Here is a 19,670-nt window from a genome sequence, read left to right on the forward strand (position 1 = left end):
AAAAAGGGCGTGAATATCACAAAGACTTGTAAGTATTGAACATAATATCGCAAAGAGATATATTCTCCCAGATTTTACCCTGACTGACAAGATGGCATTTTGCCAGAAATTTAGGAACCTTTTGGCTAAATTTTCAAGACGAATAGAAACAAGTTAGATTTTTATTTTCTTCATTATTCAAGAACTATCTTCTATATCATTATTTTTTTACTGAAGTCAGAAAAGGGTATTCAATTTAAAAAAAAAATGGTTATCTGATAATTGAATCTCACTATTACGTAAAGTTCTCCATCTCAACTACCCGCAATTCCTCCTCACACACACATTCAAGCCTATGTACAAACAAATAAGTAAGAACACACATAACCCTAGTAAAAAATACAATGAATATTCTACAGTTTGGTCTTTCGACACAAGCAATCCTCTTGTTCTTGCGTAATATTAACAAAAGCATACATTTTTGACAAAGGGTGTATTATAGCAAAAGCATGTCATCAGGATGTAATAAGCGGAAAAGGACCGCTCTACTATGTGAAACAATTTCCCTTGTGTTCAGTTATTGCTTATGCCCTGTATGAATATGACCTCCATACATAGTTTTTTGTTTTTGTTTTTGTTTTTGTTTTTTGCACGCGCCTAGAGGGACTGAATACTTACTTCAAGGATATACTCTCGGGATTAATAATTGTTGATTTACAGGTTGATTCCATCAACTTTTTAGTGTTCCATACAGACGGTGACTTACCTTCCAAGAGTCACATTAACCATTGTTGTAAATTGATATCGAGAAATAAAGGAATATTACTTTTAACTGAAATTATGTTTTCCATCAGATAATCTATGAATGTAGTTCATTTCTCCACACATGAATTACGGTAACATCGTCTTGTGCAAAAAAGCTCGCAAGTTTCTTATTATTCAGAAATGTGTTAGACCCCATTCGAATCAGTAATCAGTCACATTTTCAAACAAAAATAGGCCTAGTACAGTTTGTTTGCATTTGATCAAACCATTTGCAGCTTAAGATACTAACGCTCCGGGAGGGGGGGGGGGGGGGGAACCACCCGCTCCAAAACCTGGCTTCCCCTTCCCCGCTCCTCCCCGTTCTCTCGCTAGCTGTTGTCTGGCCTTGACATCTCTGTTTACTGTACATTTTTTTTGTGTTCATTTTGCTTTGTATTTCTGTGAAATATGTTTTGTATGAAATATGAATATGAACTACATTAACAATTAAAACTGAATTTTCCATTTTCAGTTAGGAATATGCGTGCAAGCCTCCTTCACCGTCGCGCTGTTTATGTCGGTGTTGAGTACACTCGGTATCGCCGTCCAACGCCTGATCGTGCTTCGCCTCGATCCGTTCGGCAGTCGACAGCTCGTCACGGCAGGTCGGACAATCGCAGCCTGCTCCATCGCCTGGCTTACCGTTACAGCAGTCTTCTTTTCCCTCTACTTAAACTCCGACATCAAGTTGGCGTGGAAACTCCAAGGCTTGATTGTGCCAGTGTGTATCTTATCGAGCGTGGTCATCACCGGTGTGTGTTACGCCTTGATCTACAAAGTGGTGTCCTTGTCTTCGCAAACGGCAGTGCTCTCTGATTCTGTCCTGTCACAGAGGATGAAGAGGAACCAACGTATCCTGGTAACCTTTGGGATTGTGGTCTGTTCCACCTTCGTCTGCTGGTTTACCATGTGTGCGGTGCTGATCACGGAATACTTTGGTGAATCTCTGGGAATTCACGATAAGTTGTGGTTCTCGGCCACAGGGGACGTTGGTTTCCTCCTGGTCAGTCTGAACGGCATCCTCAACCCTCTCATTTACTGGCTGCGACTGGTGGACTTCCGCCGCCAGCTATTGAGATTCTGTGGTGGACGAACCGAGATGACCTCAGACAGTCGGCTCGTTACGCTCTCCACGAAGGGCAGCATCGGGGCTTCGATTAGGTCTGAAGCCATCAAAGGTGATGGTGACATGAGAGGAAGAGAAAGCGGGACGACTAATCCTGCATTGGAGTCAAACAACGTTTGAGCTTTAGCAGATGTACATGTACATTGCAAAAGTGTATAAGGTTTATTGAAATGATTGAGAAATGAGTAGTTTACTTTACAACTGCAATTTGTAAAATCTACAGTGTAGTCAACTTTTGAAAGCTTATGAAATTGATGGAGATTGAATTGTAACAATAATTTCTTGTTGGGCCATTTCGAAGGGTCGCTATTTTTTTTTTTTTTTTTTTGCGTTTAAGATGAAAACAAAATTATTCCCAGGTTTGGAAGAAGTATTTACAAAGTCTTCTGTAATAAAGCCTAAATTGTCTCAACTCCTCGTCGCCTGTTTCACTACATCATTGAAGACGTCGAACAGAAATTATTTTAATGTATAGTTTGTCCTTGCTTGGCACCTCGTAAAGAAAGAATGTGACGTCATTCAAACCATATGCTTCCGTTTTAGATTAATTAAAAACATCTTTCTCTTCTCCAATCAAGGGAAGTAATCTACCAAGTTATTATTTTCCCTTTCAGTTGAGCGCATGAGTATAATGAGCGATAGATAGTAGCGCACGTAATTCTTTTCCTATATAATTGCAGTTTTATCATCCTTTGCGTTCTTACGTTGTTGTTTTTTCTTTTATTTACCTTTGATTGTATATTGTATCGGAAGTTATAGCACGAAACGAAAGATGAGATCTAAGGAGACATTCCTCTCATTTCCTATACAGCAGCTTGTCGTATAACACGATTTGCTGTTCACGGTTTCCATGCCAAGGAACAAAAACATATTTGATATAATTTCCTTGAGACTATCGATACCCTCAAGTCGATGTAGAGGAAGAAGTCACGTGAACTATTTCGACTGTATTACACTGTATTGGGCAAGAAAGATGCAAACACTGATGATGAACTGAGATATTTGGCAAGGCATTGTGTACTCGATCTCGGATGCATCAGCGGTCAACATGGTCAAGTAGTAATAATAGTCTATTAATACTTGCAAGTTCTTTTTAAAATACCTCTATAATGTCATCTTTATCTTATGAAAAATAGGGCCTATATGCGTGACCATATGTATTCTTTTCAGAGGCCGTTTTCATAACCAAGCTTCTACTTTCATAACAGAGAGCGGTCTCTGCATTTTGTTCGTAATAATTTGATTGAATAATCAATGATTTTTTTTAGTTGTTCGTGTACTACATTACAAATATCTAAGCATACTGTATGATTGTTATCAATTATGATTATACAATACAGATATATATTTGTCCAATGTATAATCATTTGTGGTTTTTGTAACGTTATATTTACTTTCTAGAAAATGCAGAAATAGAATAACATGAAATGAAATAGAGATAAAACGAGACATATGCACCAAGAAGGTGAAACCCCAGCTTGAAATATATTTTGAAATAGAATAATTTGAATGGTATGACTAGATGAGTAAAATAACTTATTTCGTCCTGAGACATATTTCAGCTGATATCAAACAATCGAATTCAACGGCTTGGACCAAAACAACAAACAAAATTAGTACAACAAACAAACTAAAAAAAAAATGAAAGAGTTTAATTTGCTAGATTTATTGCTATTAGTAAAAATTTGTGATAGAAAATTACAGTAGCAAACCTTTGTGAGGGAAATGGGGAATATGTGAAGGTGAGTGCAATTTTTTGTTCAGTGTGTTTGATGGTCTGATAAAGACAAACGAGCTATACGTCATTACAACCTTTATTTCAAGAGGCCGTCGCAAAGATCAACAACAATGTTTGTTACTATTCGATTACGGTACCTCTAGTTTGTTCGATTACGACTATTAGGCCCATGCGTTGTTTATCTCGCAAATCATGCTACCAGTGTGTTTTTGTTGTTAGAGAAATATAGAGTCAATAATGTTCATCATTTGTATATAGGCACCATAAAAGAGAACAAAGAGCTGAATCATCTTAAAAAGGTACATTGTACTTGAGGGGATATGGTATAGTTTTGGTTGAGATCACTTTTTTGCGAGATTATTAGACGCTTATTTTGAAATATCAAAGATGATACAATCCTTAGAGAATTCAAGGCTTATTTGATGAAAATCGGTTTGCAAATGGCTGAAAATATAAAAAAACTATGTAAAACAAACCGATCCTGATAAAGGGTTTGTCCAATCTATATATTATTAGAATCGCTTTGTCAGTGTTTTTTTTTTGGATATATTAGCCATTTGAAAGCCAATTTTCATCAATTAAGCTCGGAATTTCTCTTAAGATTATATGCTCTTTCATGAGAGGTTTCTCATTGTCTCACTAAAGAGTTTTAAGCCTCAAGTCCCATCTCGACCAAAACTATATCATCCCTTTAACATGGATCAACCTTTTTCCAAAGACGTTGGGATGTCCATGTAAAATCTATTTGAGTTTGCCTTTGCCTTACCAGATACCAAAGTTAATAAACTGCCAGTATCAAAACAGCTTTGACCATATTTGGAGGGGAATGGGCTTTTTGTTTTTGTTTGTCTCATGCCGTGCTTATTTGTATATATATATATATATATATATATATATATATATATGTGCGTGTGTGTGTGTGTGTGTGTGTGTGTGTGTGTGTGTATGATGGCTCGACATTATCGGGCGCGGTTGCCCAGGGCCACTTAAAGTGATGTTCAGACACCAAATTTCTAAAAAGTTCATCTTTTATGTATTGTTATATTTTCATTCATCTCCGTCACAGAAAATGTCAGATTTAGGGATCTTCGTGACCACCAGAGAATATAGTGTAGAGCCCTGGTATATGTATATGAATTTAAATAAAATTTCGTTTGTCTCGGGCATCAAAAGAGGATACAATTGGCATTTTTAAAAGAGCCTGGAAAATAATTTCATCTTATCATATCGCAGTACCGGTATGTAGACAGACTTTCTTGTATGTTTGTTTGTTTTTTTTCTTTAAATCAAACTCGTGGTATATATATATATATATATATATATATATATATATATATAATACATAAAAAAGTATGGAGCCTATTCTTAGCACTGTGGCACGGCTACATTTCAAATTGTATTACTAGTACTCCATGTCGTTACTTCGACAACAAGAGCCATATTTTCAAACTATTCGTTTTCACATCTTTAGAACATCTATCCATTTAATACGTAAAAACGATACTTCTCATCAGTGTGTTGGCATTTTAATAGTCATCTTTGTGTTGATACAGTCGTGGCTATCATGCTTTTAAAACATGGCGACCCGGTTTCGATCGTCCGCTGTGGTGAATGCATGTTAATCGATATGCACGCCGAGACGTTTTGCGACCAACAATTATGATTTCTTTGAATTCTTTGAATTTTCTTTAAAGAGTGCAGATTCTTAATGGACTTTTGCTTTTTTCGGTTTCACCGTCATTCTTCGCTATCAATTTTCTTGGGGAGATGCTGATATCTCCTGGAGATTTTTCATCTATTTTATTGTTCAAAGTTGCTGTAGTATTTGTTTAAAAACGTTATTATCTCATATAAGTCAACATTCATAAATAGCCAGAAGAAAATAATGAAAAAGGTAAACAATTTTACCTCCATATTTTATGTATAGTTAGAAGAAAAATAATGAAATTCATCTAATCGATACGTTACAATTATGAAATGTTCAGGCATGCTCTCTCAAGGCATACATCTGAGCAAGCAGTTGAATGAAAAATGCTACACAATAAAGTCTTCTAATGGGGAATGCATTACGGAACGGTCACGTATTTAAAGTGCATAATATTGCAAAGTGAGTCAAATATCTTTGAAACAGAGTATTCACTATAACGAGGCTATCTCCCTTTTTTCTTCTTTTTTTTGTTGCGCATAGATGGCATTGAATGGCATGGAATTCTCTGAGGGTATTGTCAATCAAACCAAAAGATTTTATTCTGATACTTACAAGCTCATTATTGCTCATCGTGATTTTTGTTACGCAGGTCATGTTCATAAAATTGTCTGACAAAATGACTGCTTAATGTTCAGTCAGAGCCTGTACGAGGCAGACACAACAAAGGTCAAAAAGTTAAAGAGAAAATCATCAAAGACTCTTTACTATCTGTACACGTTAAACATTTAATAGTCATTCCTAAGAGCAAGACTAATTCGAAGACTATACCCAAACATGCTATTACAAAAAACAAACGCCGTAGCTTAAATATATTGCTCTCTCTTTCTTTCTTTCTCTCTCTCTCTCTCTCTCTCTCCCTCTCCCTTTGTGTGTGTTTCCCATATGCATGCGCTAAATAATGGTTATTGTGTATTATATATACGATTTATATAGTTAGTTCAGCATCATTTATAATGTCAATTCAATTTCAATTCAATCGATTTATTTCCATCAAATAAAGGTAGTGCATAATGAAATGTATGCATTTGTCAATTCATATTATTGAGCAAGTTAACAAACAAATACAAATCATAAGCTTTTGAACAATTATACTTGTGATACGGATAATATCTCGGGGAAAACAATGCACACGTTGCAATAAAAACCAAGAATAAAGCAATTGGAAGAGTGATTTACTAAAAACAGGCTTTTGAAATTAGATTACCAAATAAACAACAGTGTACACACACACACACACACACACATAAGCACACACACACATATATATATATATATATATATATATATCCAAAATTAACCTCAATAACGTCCCTTTCAATATAGCATCAAATGTTGATATGTATAAAGTTAAAGATAAAAAAAGTATGTAATACTAAGTACCTATTTTAAAGTACAAGAAAATACAAACGTGGAATAATCAAACGATGTCATGGTATGGACACTGTTCTTCCAGCCGTGTATACCTCGAAAGTATCACAATAACAACTCTACATGGAGGTTCACACATGTTGTCATGCAAAAAGAAAAAGAAAAAGAAAATACAAGCAGTAAGAAAAGACGTAATATTGAAAAAAAAAATAATATTTTTTTTTCCTTCAGCGGATAAAATCGCCTAAAGTACACAGTTGTTAACTGAAACCATCCTCATGTATTATGTTCATCCGTCATGTATAGGTGTTACAATAAATATTTCCCTCTTTTGCTCCTTAATCGTTCAAAAACTATAGGCCCTTTATCAGATAACACTGTTATCAATATGAGTAATAGCCGAATAGTGTACAATTTAGTTGGAGGTGATTTGAATATACAAGCATAAATGAGTTTCATCAAATTCATGATTCATTTTAAAGTCAGGTTCAAGATTTGGGTCAATTTTAATTCTTTGGACAAAGTTCGAACCTCTAACCACTATGGAAATTATTATTATCATTTTTGTATACTTTAATTGAAGCTTTTGTTTTCTATAATTAACCAGGTGTATATTTGCCCTCTTTTCTGTGTTCCGGGGGTCTCGTGCGAGTCTATACGCCCACAATACATTACCTTAATTCTCCCTTCTGTTATACAGAATTCTTTCCTTCGTGTAAAATTTTCTTAGGATTTGCGTCAACTCCTCAGCGCTTAATTTGCATCGCTCTGCCTTAAGATGTATTATTCAAAACGATTCAATTAGCAAAGGAGATAAAATAAAATACAGGCAAAGTCGACATGGAAATCACCTTCACTATAACCGGTACCACATGTTGTACGTCAATTCGAATATTTAGTTTGCTCGGTTTTTTTTTTTTTTTGTTTCTTTGTTTCTTTGTTTCTTCTTTTTTTTTGGGGGGGGGGGGGCTTGAAACTGTTTTGACATAAATGCTTTAATTAAAACATGTAAATGGCTCTTTGAGCACACGAAAGTGATATTTTGGCAGGAGAACGGCACGTTTTGTCCCCTGTTCTCTCATAACCCAGGCAATTATCGATGGCACAGAGATAATATCCACTTTTCGGCGTACAAAAGAAGTAGAGTTGAGGGGAATTATTTTCGAGGTTATTGCTTCACAAACCAGACGCAAATTAAATCGTATTAGCCAATAAACGATGTATAAGAGAAATTTTACTAGCTCCGTTATAACTGCACAGATGAAAAAAAAATACATCTATCACAGTGACAGAGGAGAAATGTTAATTGAGAACATTTTTGCCTATGTTTCACAAAAATACGTTTGCAACCTCTTGTAGACCAGTTATGATATGGTGTTACCTATTATTTACATTTATTCTTGAGAGATAATTTGATTTGTTTAGTTTCAGCATTCAATCGAATACAACTCGAATTCAAATTCCAAAAGCGCAAAGACAAAAAATGACAATTACGGTGGTTTGAAATGATAAAATAACAATACACATATTATAGATAAGCTTATTAAGCAATAGTACTGTGCTGTATTATACAAAACATACAACAAGATACATAATACTTTTCAGTAAATAACAGAGATAACTGAATGCAGGAGACCACTATTTTGAGCGATTATCCAAAAAAAAAGAAGAAAATACTAAAGTGAGTGCCTTTAAAAAAAATGAAGCACTGTATGTAACTGCGGAGATTTTGGCGACGATTTGGCTGAGTGGTAGCGTGTCTACCTCCAGAGCCAAAGTCCCGGGGTCGAGTCCCCCACTTCGGACATAAAAGATAATTCTGTATAATGAGGTTTCGTGTGAGAGAGTCTTAACTCATACACGTAAAAGATCCCGCTTCATTCGTTTATCGCAAAGGAGCAGAGTGCATATTTGTTGTCCTCATTTATAGAAAGTATATAGGCAAATATATGAATTGTGATTATGATAATGTCTTGATTTTTTGATTGATTGATTGGATTGATTGAGAGTGTTGTATGGTTTAGGAAGGTTTTTGAAGGCTGTATAGATTGAACTGGAGGTTTTAGGGAAGGTTTTGGATTATTGGAGCTGATGATGTTTATCTATTTTATGATTAATGCAATATGTTGAGAAGTTGGAGAAGATTGAATCTGATCAGAGTAGGAAAATTTGTTTGTATTCTATTTCATCTGGGGATTATAAATGATTAATTTGCAGGATTTTGTATATTATACCCCAAGGCACGGAAATAAATCATCCATATTAGTTTTGTTGTGTTCACAGTTTATATTACTCATATAAAGATATATTAATGGGCTAAATATTTGAATATTGATGATGTTATAAGATATGTCATAAGACTCTTTATGTTTTATAATGTTGGCAAAAAAAATGCCTCTTATGTTTTATATGTCATGTAAATGTTTATGAAATTGTATTATATATTTTGTTTTGTAAAAAGCGTGTGAACAAAAGAAACATTCATTATATGGACAATAAATGATTGAAATAAAATGAAATGAAATGAAATGAAATGAAATGACCTTGTGAAGGGGTCCCACTTTACATCCAACTGGACCCAATGTAAGATCAGCTATAGTGCGGCTGAATATGAGCTATCCATGCCATCTATTTAGATGGAAATGAAACAACTGTTTCATGTCAGTTTGCGACATGAATCTGATATACCATAGTGCCTCTTTGTTTTTCATAGATAAAACTCTCGTCTCTCAGAATTACCCGTCACGTTATTTGCAGCAGAATTGTAAGGGGTGAAAGCAGCATAAAAAAATGAGTTCACTCCATACGGTTTTGAAAGGGTTGTCCTTTTCCAGAGTGAATAAAAGAGCCATGCAATAGCCTGTGAAATTTTGCATCTTTTCTTTGGCGGAAGTAATATTGATAAGCAGTATAATGCGCTGGTAAGTCGGGTCTAGGGCAATTATTCCTGGCCAATTACCCCGGACCCTTCCCCTTCCCCTAACCATAATCCTAATCCTAATCCTGAACCAAATCCAATAACCCTAACCCAAACTCTAATCCTTACCCTAACCCTAACCCTAAACCTAATATTACTCTAACCTTATCGCTAACTAGTGTTTAGCCGGCGGGGGTAATTGCCTTGGTATGGGTCAGTCAATCATTGTAAGCTCGATAGCACATAATTATATTCAGCTGCAGTAACTGGTCTTCCATGGGGTACACTGTATGGATGGGGGGGGGGGGGGCATTTCACTATATAGGTTATACACCCTTCTCTCCCTCTTTCACTCAAGGAAACTTCTATCTTATATGTCCTCTCCTAGGGACAGACTATATTGCCTCTGCTAGAAGGGGGGGGGGGGGACATCATAATACGGCATTATAGACTCAGTGGGATTCGAACCCGCGCCAGAATGAAAAGTTCACATGTTTATTACTAAATGTGTGTTGTACCGACAAGATCAGAGTAATTTAACGTTTTTTGTTAAACTTGTCAATAATAGTTATAATGTTTTCCACCACAAAATTGCCTCATCAATCAATCAATCAATCAATCAAACAACAATCAAATCCCGAAATCCATAGTTTTTTTCCTTCCCAGCAGCCTTTCATCTTTCACTGAAAGACATTTACGTCATTTTACAGCATTGTACACACATATATGGCAAAATCACTCCCTCTTCACCCGTATGCACCCCACAAGCATTTAATAACTTGGAATCTATTTCACGCAAGCTATTTCTTGATATCAACGAAGTTACCATCAAAACATTATTTTCACTAATCAATCTAATATGCTGGTCATAGGTATGTAGAATTTTCTAATGGAAAGAACACACGAGGCGCATGGTCTTTAAAAAAAAAAGACAACACCTCCCGAAAGTAACACCTCCTCAAATTAAGAATGGTGGTTTGCAGATTATTGCGTTTGTTTACAGTATAGGCGTAAGAACGAAATAATATGTCTTACAACACATACGACGGAAATGAATTCAAAGAAATCCAGCCAGTCACTTACGTACAGTGTCTATCGACAGTGACACCTGATAATTTGAAATTCTAATAAAAATGGCTGTTGCCAATGTATTATGAAATATGTAAATGTTCAAAAAATTGGGGGGGATTTATGAACATTTATGAAGGATTTTTTTCCTTTTTTTAAAGCCCAATGCATGTGGTGCATCACACCACACCACAACACAAGTCAGGTTTAAATAGAAAGAGAGAGAGAGAAAATGACACTGACAGCTTAGCACCCGCTCACCCTCTCTAAGCACAGGGATAGCTGAACATCCAGGTGTTAAGGTCCGCCTCGTAATAGTCTAAATGACGGACATACACGCCAATTCTCGCGATCTCGAACCTCTCGGTGTCCTGGTACTGCGCATAAGGGCGACTCGTCGGACAGAAATCCAAGTTGGTAAAAATTATCGGCAAAGTCAAGCCAGACGAACACTGTGCCGGAGCCAGAGCAAAGACGGGGCAAGCCCCGAAATATGGCCAGAACTTTGGTTGTATAATAGCTGCGTCTGAAATGTGAGCGAATTCCTGTAAAACGCAAAAAACCTGGTAAAAGAGAGGAAAACCCAATACGGGAGAGGTGAACTGCAGGATACGGGAGGGTATACAGAGTAGTACTTATATATCCCAGTCAAACGTTGTATCGACTGTCCCGGAGAACTGAATTATTATTCAGGTCACTGTACAGTAATTGTCTTGTAAAAGATAAAAGGAAAATATTAATTTTACCATCGAGCTACAGACAAGGAGAATGCGGATTTCCTCTGGTGTCTGCTTGTCAATGGTGTGTCTCATTTATTAACCCCGTCCCAATCATTGCATAATAATAATAATCTATGATTCATTCACGCTCAACGAAAGTAACAATAACGATCAATACACTTACAGTAGTCTGCATCAGTGCAAATGCACTTTGACACAGACATAATGCTCTGTAGCCAAGGGGCAAACAAAATAATATGATTTCATCAGGGGAAATTTGTTAAGGAGCTATTAGAGAAAAAGACGTCGATCTTAGATAATCGACTATAATCATATATTCTATAGCCAACTCGGTTTTCATCTCTGGCAAAGCCCAGCACCGAAATTTTCAGTGAGGTACATACAAGCTATTTGAGAGGGCTACACCAAAGAAATTACCCATAACATATTACCAGATGATCTGATAGACGAACCCATTAGAAAACTCCAATATGATATTGTAAATGACGCACGATATTGAAGACTAGAAATGTCGTATGGCGACTGGTATGCCTCCGCCATAAAGTATGATTCACCTAATAGCTCCACAGTACGTCTTGACAATGTGTGATGACAGTTTCACATAACTAGCAAAATACTGAAATAACATGTTTGTCACAAATGTGTTGAATGTCCTCTTTCCTTGGACTAAGTTTAATTGGATGGAAGGCCATATTTTCTAAGAGCATGTAATTGGGCATTTGATGATTTTTACTTGACTTTTGACCCTTTTATAAATTTATTTATTGAGTAATATTCAAGGTATGGAGAAAAAGTGTAATTTAGTATTAAGTAGTAAATTGTTAGCATTTTAACCTGGCCTTTCACCCTTGACCTTTGACCCTATGACCCTAAAATTTTCAAGAGAATTACTGTCGGGCAGAACATTCATAAATAAGTATGTACTAAATTTCCTGATGATACCTTGACCCATCCCCGAGATATGGATGAAGAAGTGAAATTTAGCAGTTTCACTTGACCTTTTGACCTTTGGCCTCTTTGGCAAAAAATAAAACAAAACAAAAGCCTAATCAGAGAATCTATATTGAGTAATACATATAAACACTAAGTTTCAAGAAAAAATCTTGCAAGGCATTGCATAATATGAGGGAAAAGTGAAATTTTGAGGAGTTGACCTTTGACCTTGACCTTTGACTCCATGATCCCCAAATTCCCTAGATAAGCATTGCCAGTCAGAATATGCATATGGATCAAGATACCTTGAACAATTTCAGAGATATGGAGAAAAAATGAAATTTAAACACTTTCACTTGACCGTTGACCTCTGACCTCATGACCCGAAACTCTCTCTCTCTCTCTCTCTCTCTCTAGAATCTTTATTGGGCAGTACATGTATTCACTAAGTTTCAAGAAAATACCTTCAGGCATTGCATAAATGCGGGGAAATAGTGACATTTTGAGCATTTCACCTTGACCTGTGATCTTTGACGGTGAGCATGTGCACCTAAAAGTTGCATAGGCACAACTTCACCCACTCATACATGTGATTATTAGCATGCAAAGTTTCATTAGGATACCTCAAACGGTTGCTATTTACGCTGTCAACAAAATTGATTACGGACGGACGGAAGGACCGACAGACGGACGGACGCAAGGACGGACGGACGCAAGGACGGACAACCCGAAACATAATGCCTCCGGCGACACTGGGAGGCATAAAAAGTGGAGGGTAATATAGGTTTTCCCGGCCAATTTCGCACTTTTTCAGTCCAATTCCTAATTGTTGCATTCAATTTAGCGCAATGGAGCCTAGATGGCATGTTCGGTATTTCAATTTTATGATCTTTTCATTCAAATTCGTTTTAGAACATTCAAATTACCTTTAACATCATTCGAATCAGCAAGTTTTCAGTTCAAATTCTTAAGACAAGCACCATTTCGCAAATCGTTCATTCAGTTTAGCATGATATAGTCAAGTGATCACGCTCGTTCATTCGAATTCATTCTTGGGCATCCAATTTTACATTTACTGCAGTCAGTTTAGCTGACACGTTTATGCTTTTATCCCTTTTTTTTTCATTTTCATTCATCATAGGTATTGTTTGCAAGCATCATAACATTTCATATTTTCGTACTCATTCTTTATTCTGATATCACCTTTCCAACAGTATTTTGTGTTTATAATGTTCGATAGCAATATTTCATTCACAGAAACATTAATCTTAACTTTGTTTTGCCATTGTTGGGAGAAAGATGTTTCAATTTACACTGTGACTATTTCTTTCATCTGCATGTTTCATTATTTTCATTTGGTGGGTGCTATATTGCGTTAATCATCATTAGGAATAAAGTTCTTGGATCAGCTCTAGCCATCAATTTGTCAAGGTGATTACTCTCAAATGCTTCTATGATTCTTTCCCTGTCTTCTTGAGAGATACGCCTGTATCTAACTCGTGCTGCCTTGACCGGACATAAGAAAGTGAAGTGAATCTATGATACTGGTGCATGTGTAGTTCTGATAACATGTATGAAAGAAGAGGGGCGTTACAGAACAACAAACTTGAGTTATTTAGGGTCAAAGATACCTTAACAGTGTGTGGATGAAACAAAACTTTACATTGAAATACGTATAAATCACGGTTCTCACATTTTCAAAAGAGAAATAACATTACGCCAATTTGAATGAACATGTTTAGAATTTGACTGCCCATACGCAAAATTGAATGACTGAAATACCATTTTCCGCCAGTGCTGGCGAATTTGAATGACTGAAGAGCACGTGAAAATTTGAATGCCTGTTTTACGAATTCGAAAGGCACATGTGCAAATTTCATTGATCGAAATGCTTAATAAATTGAACAAACAAGTTGCAATTTTGAATGACAGATTGTGCAGTGACGAAGATTTTCGCTAATTATTGAATGAACCTTTTATCAAATGGACTGGGAAAACTTATATTATGAATGACATAAACCTTTCTAATGATCATTATCTTTCTTCCGCTTCCACTTTGGCACGGTCAATGCTCGAAAGATCATGACTGTGATGCACATTGCTCATTTGTATATTCCTGTTGGCACCATGCAGGTTCAATAATGTCTTAATGACATATGAGGGTGCTATACAGGTTCCTCCGCTCATATTCTAAACAATTCCACTAAGATTTTTTTGCGGCGGTTCTTTTATGAAAGTGCGTATCTTTAATGGTCTTCTGTCTTGTATCACAGCGCCTAATTTTACAGGCATGACTACATGGGAAATAATAACCAGAAATTAAAGTGACAGAAATAATACCAAGATTCGCACCGATTAGCAACCTCAGACTCTCATCTGACGACAGCATCGCTAGGTAGCTACGCTGTCTTGGGAAGCCGACAATCAAACGAGTCTTTCCCTTCGGCGGAGGGTTGTATGGCATAGCATTACCTCGGTGTAGCGACCTTGGAGGTCGAAATAAACAATCTTAAGAAAAATAATAGAGACAAATAAGAAACAGATGAAACATCTTGTAAAACATCACATCAAATCAAAGACACTATTATTGATAATGATAATGATAGCAATGACAGTGTCAAAATAATGCTTACACAAGGTTTTCTTACACAATCTTTTCCATCATCAGTCACAAACCGCGTTAACACATACTACCACACGTACATACGATCAAATTAAGCTACCTATGAAGATGACATGCTTATAGTAATTCGTGATAAACAACTTTTCCAATTACTCTCAGATGAAAATTCTGCTATCATGGAAAATATGTAAAAACAGACCTATTAGACAGTAGCTTTAGAGGGTTAATGGGAGTTGTGTGTGTGTGGGGGGGGGGGTGGCTATGTTTATCACGAAGGAAATAATTTCGTATAGGCTGGATGTAGACCTAACACACTAAACTTGTGCATGTTACTTCTAGTCTTACTGTGATAGTAACCTATCGTTGTCTCTACGTGACATAATATCACATCAGACGAATAGTTCAAATCGCAATTAGTGTGTTTTTGCTCCGTTGCTGAAATTAGTATGTAATGTAAATTTTAATGATAGCAATAATGATAATGATAATGATAATAAGCATTCATTTCACTTTAGACAACATTGTCCAACATTCAATTAATTCACATCAATGTTTGAGGTACATTTCCCATTGAAAAATAAAGTCATATTGATGAAACGTCATTGTCAAAAGAATCTTCATCTCACATTGACAACGGGCTCCCGTGTAGTCCACTGGGCATGCGCACTTATGCATGCCTTGTATCGCCATGGACGTACCTCCGTTCATACAATAGTCTGTTGAAATGATCAGATATGATGTAGTTGTTTACTTACGATTGGTGAATACGATCTGGATATCAAAGAAGGAAGGGAAAACTATCCGGAACATATTGTCAGTAAAGCGGGGTTCCCACTATTGCGCGATCTATTACGAACGCCACGATTGGACATTCGTAACTGATCGTGGAAGTTTCGTTGAACTCGTCAGAAATTTCACGTTTGGATACGAAGTTATGCGAGTCAATACGTGTTGGTTCGCTTTAATAGATGCGATATGGTCACGATTGGTCTATTTCAAGCAATACGATCTGTCACGATCTTGTCTCCCGTTCAAATACGATCCGATAGGATTGTCCCGATTGAGTCCATGATTGGTTCCGATCTACCACGATCATTACGATTGGGATCCCCGATTTGGTGCATGCAGCGACGTTCTGATACGTTCCAATACGAATACCGCGAACCAATGCGGGCTGTTGAGATAAGATACGATATCTTTCACGATCGGGATCAAAAGCGACCCCCATTTAAGTTGCGATTGGAACCGAACGGGAAATTATAGTCCGGCTGACAATGGATAAGAGTTTCATCGTTTCCTTAACTTCTGCAGAGTGATTAGGGCCCCGTTGCTAGAAACTTTGCGTTTAAACGCAACTTGCAACTGATTGTCACTGGCCAATCAAAATCATTGTTGCATGCATGTCTTCTTAATAGGGCAGACCCTGATCCAATCAGAATGGTTGTTTCAAAATTAGCAATTATTTGCAATTGATTGCAACTTTCTTGCAACGGGGCCCAGGCCTACTATCCACAATCATTGATGATGGCAAGGGTTGACAGGTTGAGAATGAAGACAACGTGACCTTTACAGTATTGCGAATGACAATTAGTTATCATCAGAGAGATAGCATCACCTACGCCAGCCACCAACCTCAGATAGTCCCTCCTCTAATCTAACCTATAGAAATAAATTATTGAATCGACCTGCTCACCCTTCCCCTCTTCCTCCTTCCCCCAAACAAACAAACAAACAAACAAACAAACAAACCCGGAATACGCAAGATCAGATCAGTGCCCTCTCTTCCCTAGAAAAAAAAATCAAGACAAAATGTTTTCACCTTCCTTTGAAATACTAAAGCAACATATGTGTTATATACGCTAAATATAAGAAAGTTGGCCGAACTGTTAGTATTATTTGTGTGTTTGATTTCATATTCGCATAGTATGTATCATATGCAAGTTTATTTAAAAATGTCGTTATCTCATGGGGTATTGAAAGTTTGGTTGGTTTGGCTTGATTTATCGTTGTTGTTTTTTAACAGTGTTTAACAAAACCGATATACACACAACAGAAAGGTCACTCCCCTAAAATAATGTCACTTTTTAACAATAAAAATAAAGCAAAATTATTTCGCAGGGGTATTTCTACACGTATTGACTAACTTCTATGTGAGAAATAATGACAGTGATCTTTATAGTCATGCACGAGTGAGCTAACATTCACGACAATGGTCACTTTTCAAAAGCCACAAAAGTTACTTTGTGGGGTATGTGAAACATTCTACTTCTGGTGGGTGTTTCAGTGATGTCGTTATTTCATATTTCATTGTGCCACCCCTCCCTTATTCAACCTTGCGGAATACAAAACATATACGATTTGCAGGTAAAATAAGGGCAAAATAAATGTGAAAAAATAAGCAGAAGGAAAGTGAAAAAATCGATCCCGATTAACACGATTAAGAAGCACGATAATTTAAGATTTGCTGCGTTGTGATACGATCCAAGACAATCTGATGGGATGATTTCTACGATTAACGCGATTGCTACGATTGACCTCAAGATCTGATACGATCTAATAAGATCACCACGATTGCTTCACGATTAAGACCACGATTCCAATCGTGGCGCCAATCGTGATAGTGGGAACCCCGCTTAAAAGAAAAAGAAGAAAACACAACAACATCAAATACACACGACAAAACAACGAAATTAAAACCCAAACAACTATACGTTCGGACAGCTTTCGTTGTCTGTATGAAACTGGAAGATCATTGAGAATATCAAAGGTTAAGACCAAATCTGTTGCCACCATTTCAGTGTCTTTACTGTTATGATTAATTACCAGCAATAAGCACAAAACACACACCTCAATTTTGTGAATGAGTGTGTGTGTGTATGTGTGTTTGTTTGTTGTGTAACAAGAGAAGCGACATGCACACGAGGTTTTAAACAAAGGGAGGGGTATTTATTTATTTTTTATTTTTTTTAGCAGGGGTTCGTCACGTTAAATATCGTTCGCAACAGACGTTTCATAAATTAGTTAAAGGGACATTCCAGACGATTTTTATAATTTCACATCATGAAGTACATAAATCGACAACTCCACGTACAGATTTGGGGAATTTATTGTGGTTCTTGAGCAGAGAAACAATACTTTGTAAAACCTTAAACAAATAACACTGAACAAGGATGATGACAAAGCAGGCTCACAATATATTTCAGAAATGTAGCAGTGTAATTCCATTACAATACCGTTTGCTTGCGAGTTCCCCTGTGTATTCTGTGCATGCCTTCTTCTTTTGTGCTGCTTCCTTGAGCCCCAACTCATGCATTCTTAAGGTGACTTTGCCATGTCATTATCCTTGTAGCTTCTCCAACGTAAATAAGCTACAGGGAGGTTGATTCGAACGCACTCCTTCAATGAACAAACAATCTCAACAACAAGTGCGGTTCCAATCCGTTTAATCGTCGTTGAACGTAAACGTAGAACATCGTATAAAACATGGAATATACACGTGCTTGTTGGGTGTCATACATGGAATGAAGCGTGGATTGTAAACTTGAAGTGTAAACACGGAGTGGAATGTAGCGGAGTGGAGTGTATTGAAGCGTAATGTATTGGCGTGGAGTGGTTCGCAATTGTTTGGCCTCTTGGTTTCCACAAATTCTTGGTGTAAAAGTTCCTAAACATGAAAGATGATGTTGGCCGTTGGACTTTCCTTTGTCTTAGTGATGTGGCTATGGTGAGGAGTTGGCATCTCCTACCAGCCTTGGGCTAATTTGCATGTTTGCCTAAAGTGTTATCCAATGAGCAAACTGTTGCTATGTGGACTAACATCGTATAAAACATGGAATATACACGTGCTTGTTGGGTGTCATACATGGAATGAAGCGTGGATTGTAAACTTGAAGTGTAAACACGGAGTGGAATGTAGCGGAGTGGAGTGTATTGAAGCGTAATGTATTGGCGTGGAGTGGTTCGCAATTGTTTGGCCTCTTGGTTTCCACAAATTCTTGGTGTAAAAGTTCCTAAACATGAAAGATGATGTTGGCCGTTGGACTTTCCTTTGTCTTAGTGATGTGGCTATGGTGAGGAGTTGGCATCTCCTACCAGCCTTGGGCTAATTTGCATGTTTGCCTAAAGTGTTATCCAATGAGCAAACTGTTGCTATGTGGACTAACATCGTATAAAACATGGAATATACACGTGCTTGTTGGGTGTCATACATGGAATGAAGCGTGGATTGTAAACTTGAAGTGTAAACACGGAGTGGAATGTAGCGGAGTGGAGTGTATTGAAGCGTAATGTATTGGCGTGGAGTGGTTCGCAATTGTTTGGCCTCTTGGTTTCCACAAATTCTTGGTGTAAAAGTTCCTAAACATGAAAGATGATGTTGGCCGTTGGACTTTCCTTTGTCTTAGTGATGTGGCTATGGTGAGGAGTTGGCATCTCCTACCAGCCTTGGGCTAATTTGCATGTTTGCCTAAAGTGTTATCCAATGAGCAAACTGTTGCTATGTGGACTTGGCCTTGCTAGGATTGGGCTTGACCAACTGCAGGCCTATTTCACTTTGGGGGGACTGTTACCAGGGGAGAAAAATGGGTCTTCTTTGCATAAATTTGCATAGACTCATAGTTTTAGTCTTTTCATTACAGACCCATCTCATTCATGCCGCAACATACCG

General features: G+C 37.1%; 1 protein-coding gene across 1 annotated transcript; it reads left to right on the forward strand.

The window, feature by feature from the left end:
* Positions 1-1,297: 1,297 nt before the first annotated feature.
* LOC139713514 (uncharacterized) lies at positions 1,298-2,029 on the forward strand. Its single transcript, XM_071625241.1, has one exon. The coding sequence runs from the start codon at positions 1,298-1,300 to the stop codon at positions 2,027-2,029; it is 732 nt and encodes a 243-aa protein (XP_071481342.1).
* Positions 2,030-19,670: the final 17,641 nt, after the last annotated feature.

The sequence above is a fragment of the Diadema antillarum genome, unplaced genomic scaffold (assembly GCF_040938485.1).
Source record: "Diadema antillarum isolate AM-2024a unplaced genomic scaffold, OU_Dant_1.0 seq00001992_RagTag, whole genome shotgun sequence".
NCBI classification, from domain to species: domain Eukaryota; kingdom Metazoa; phylum Echinodermata; class Echinoidea; order Diadematoida; family Diadematidae; genus Diadema; species Diadema antillarum.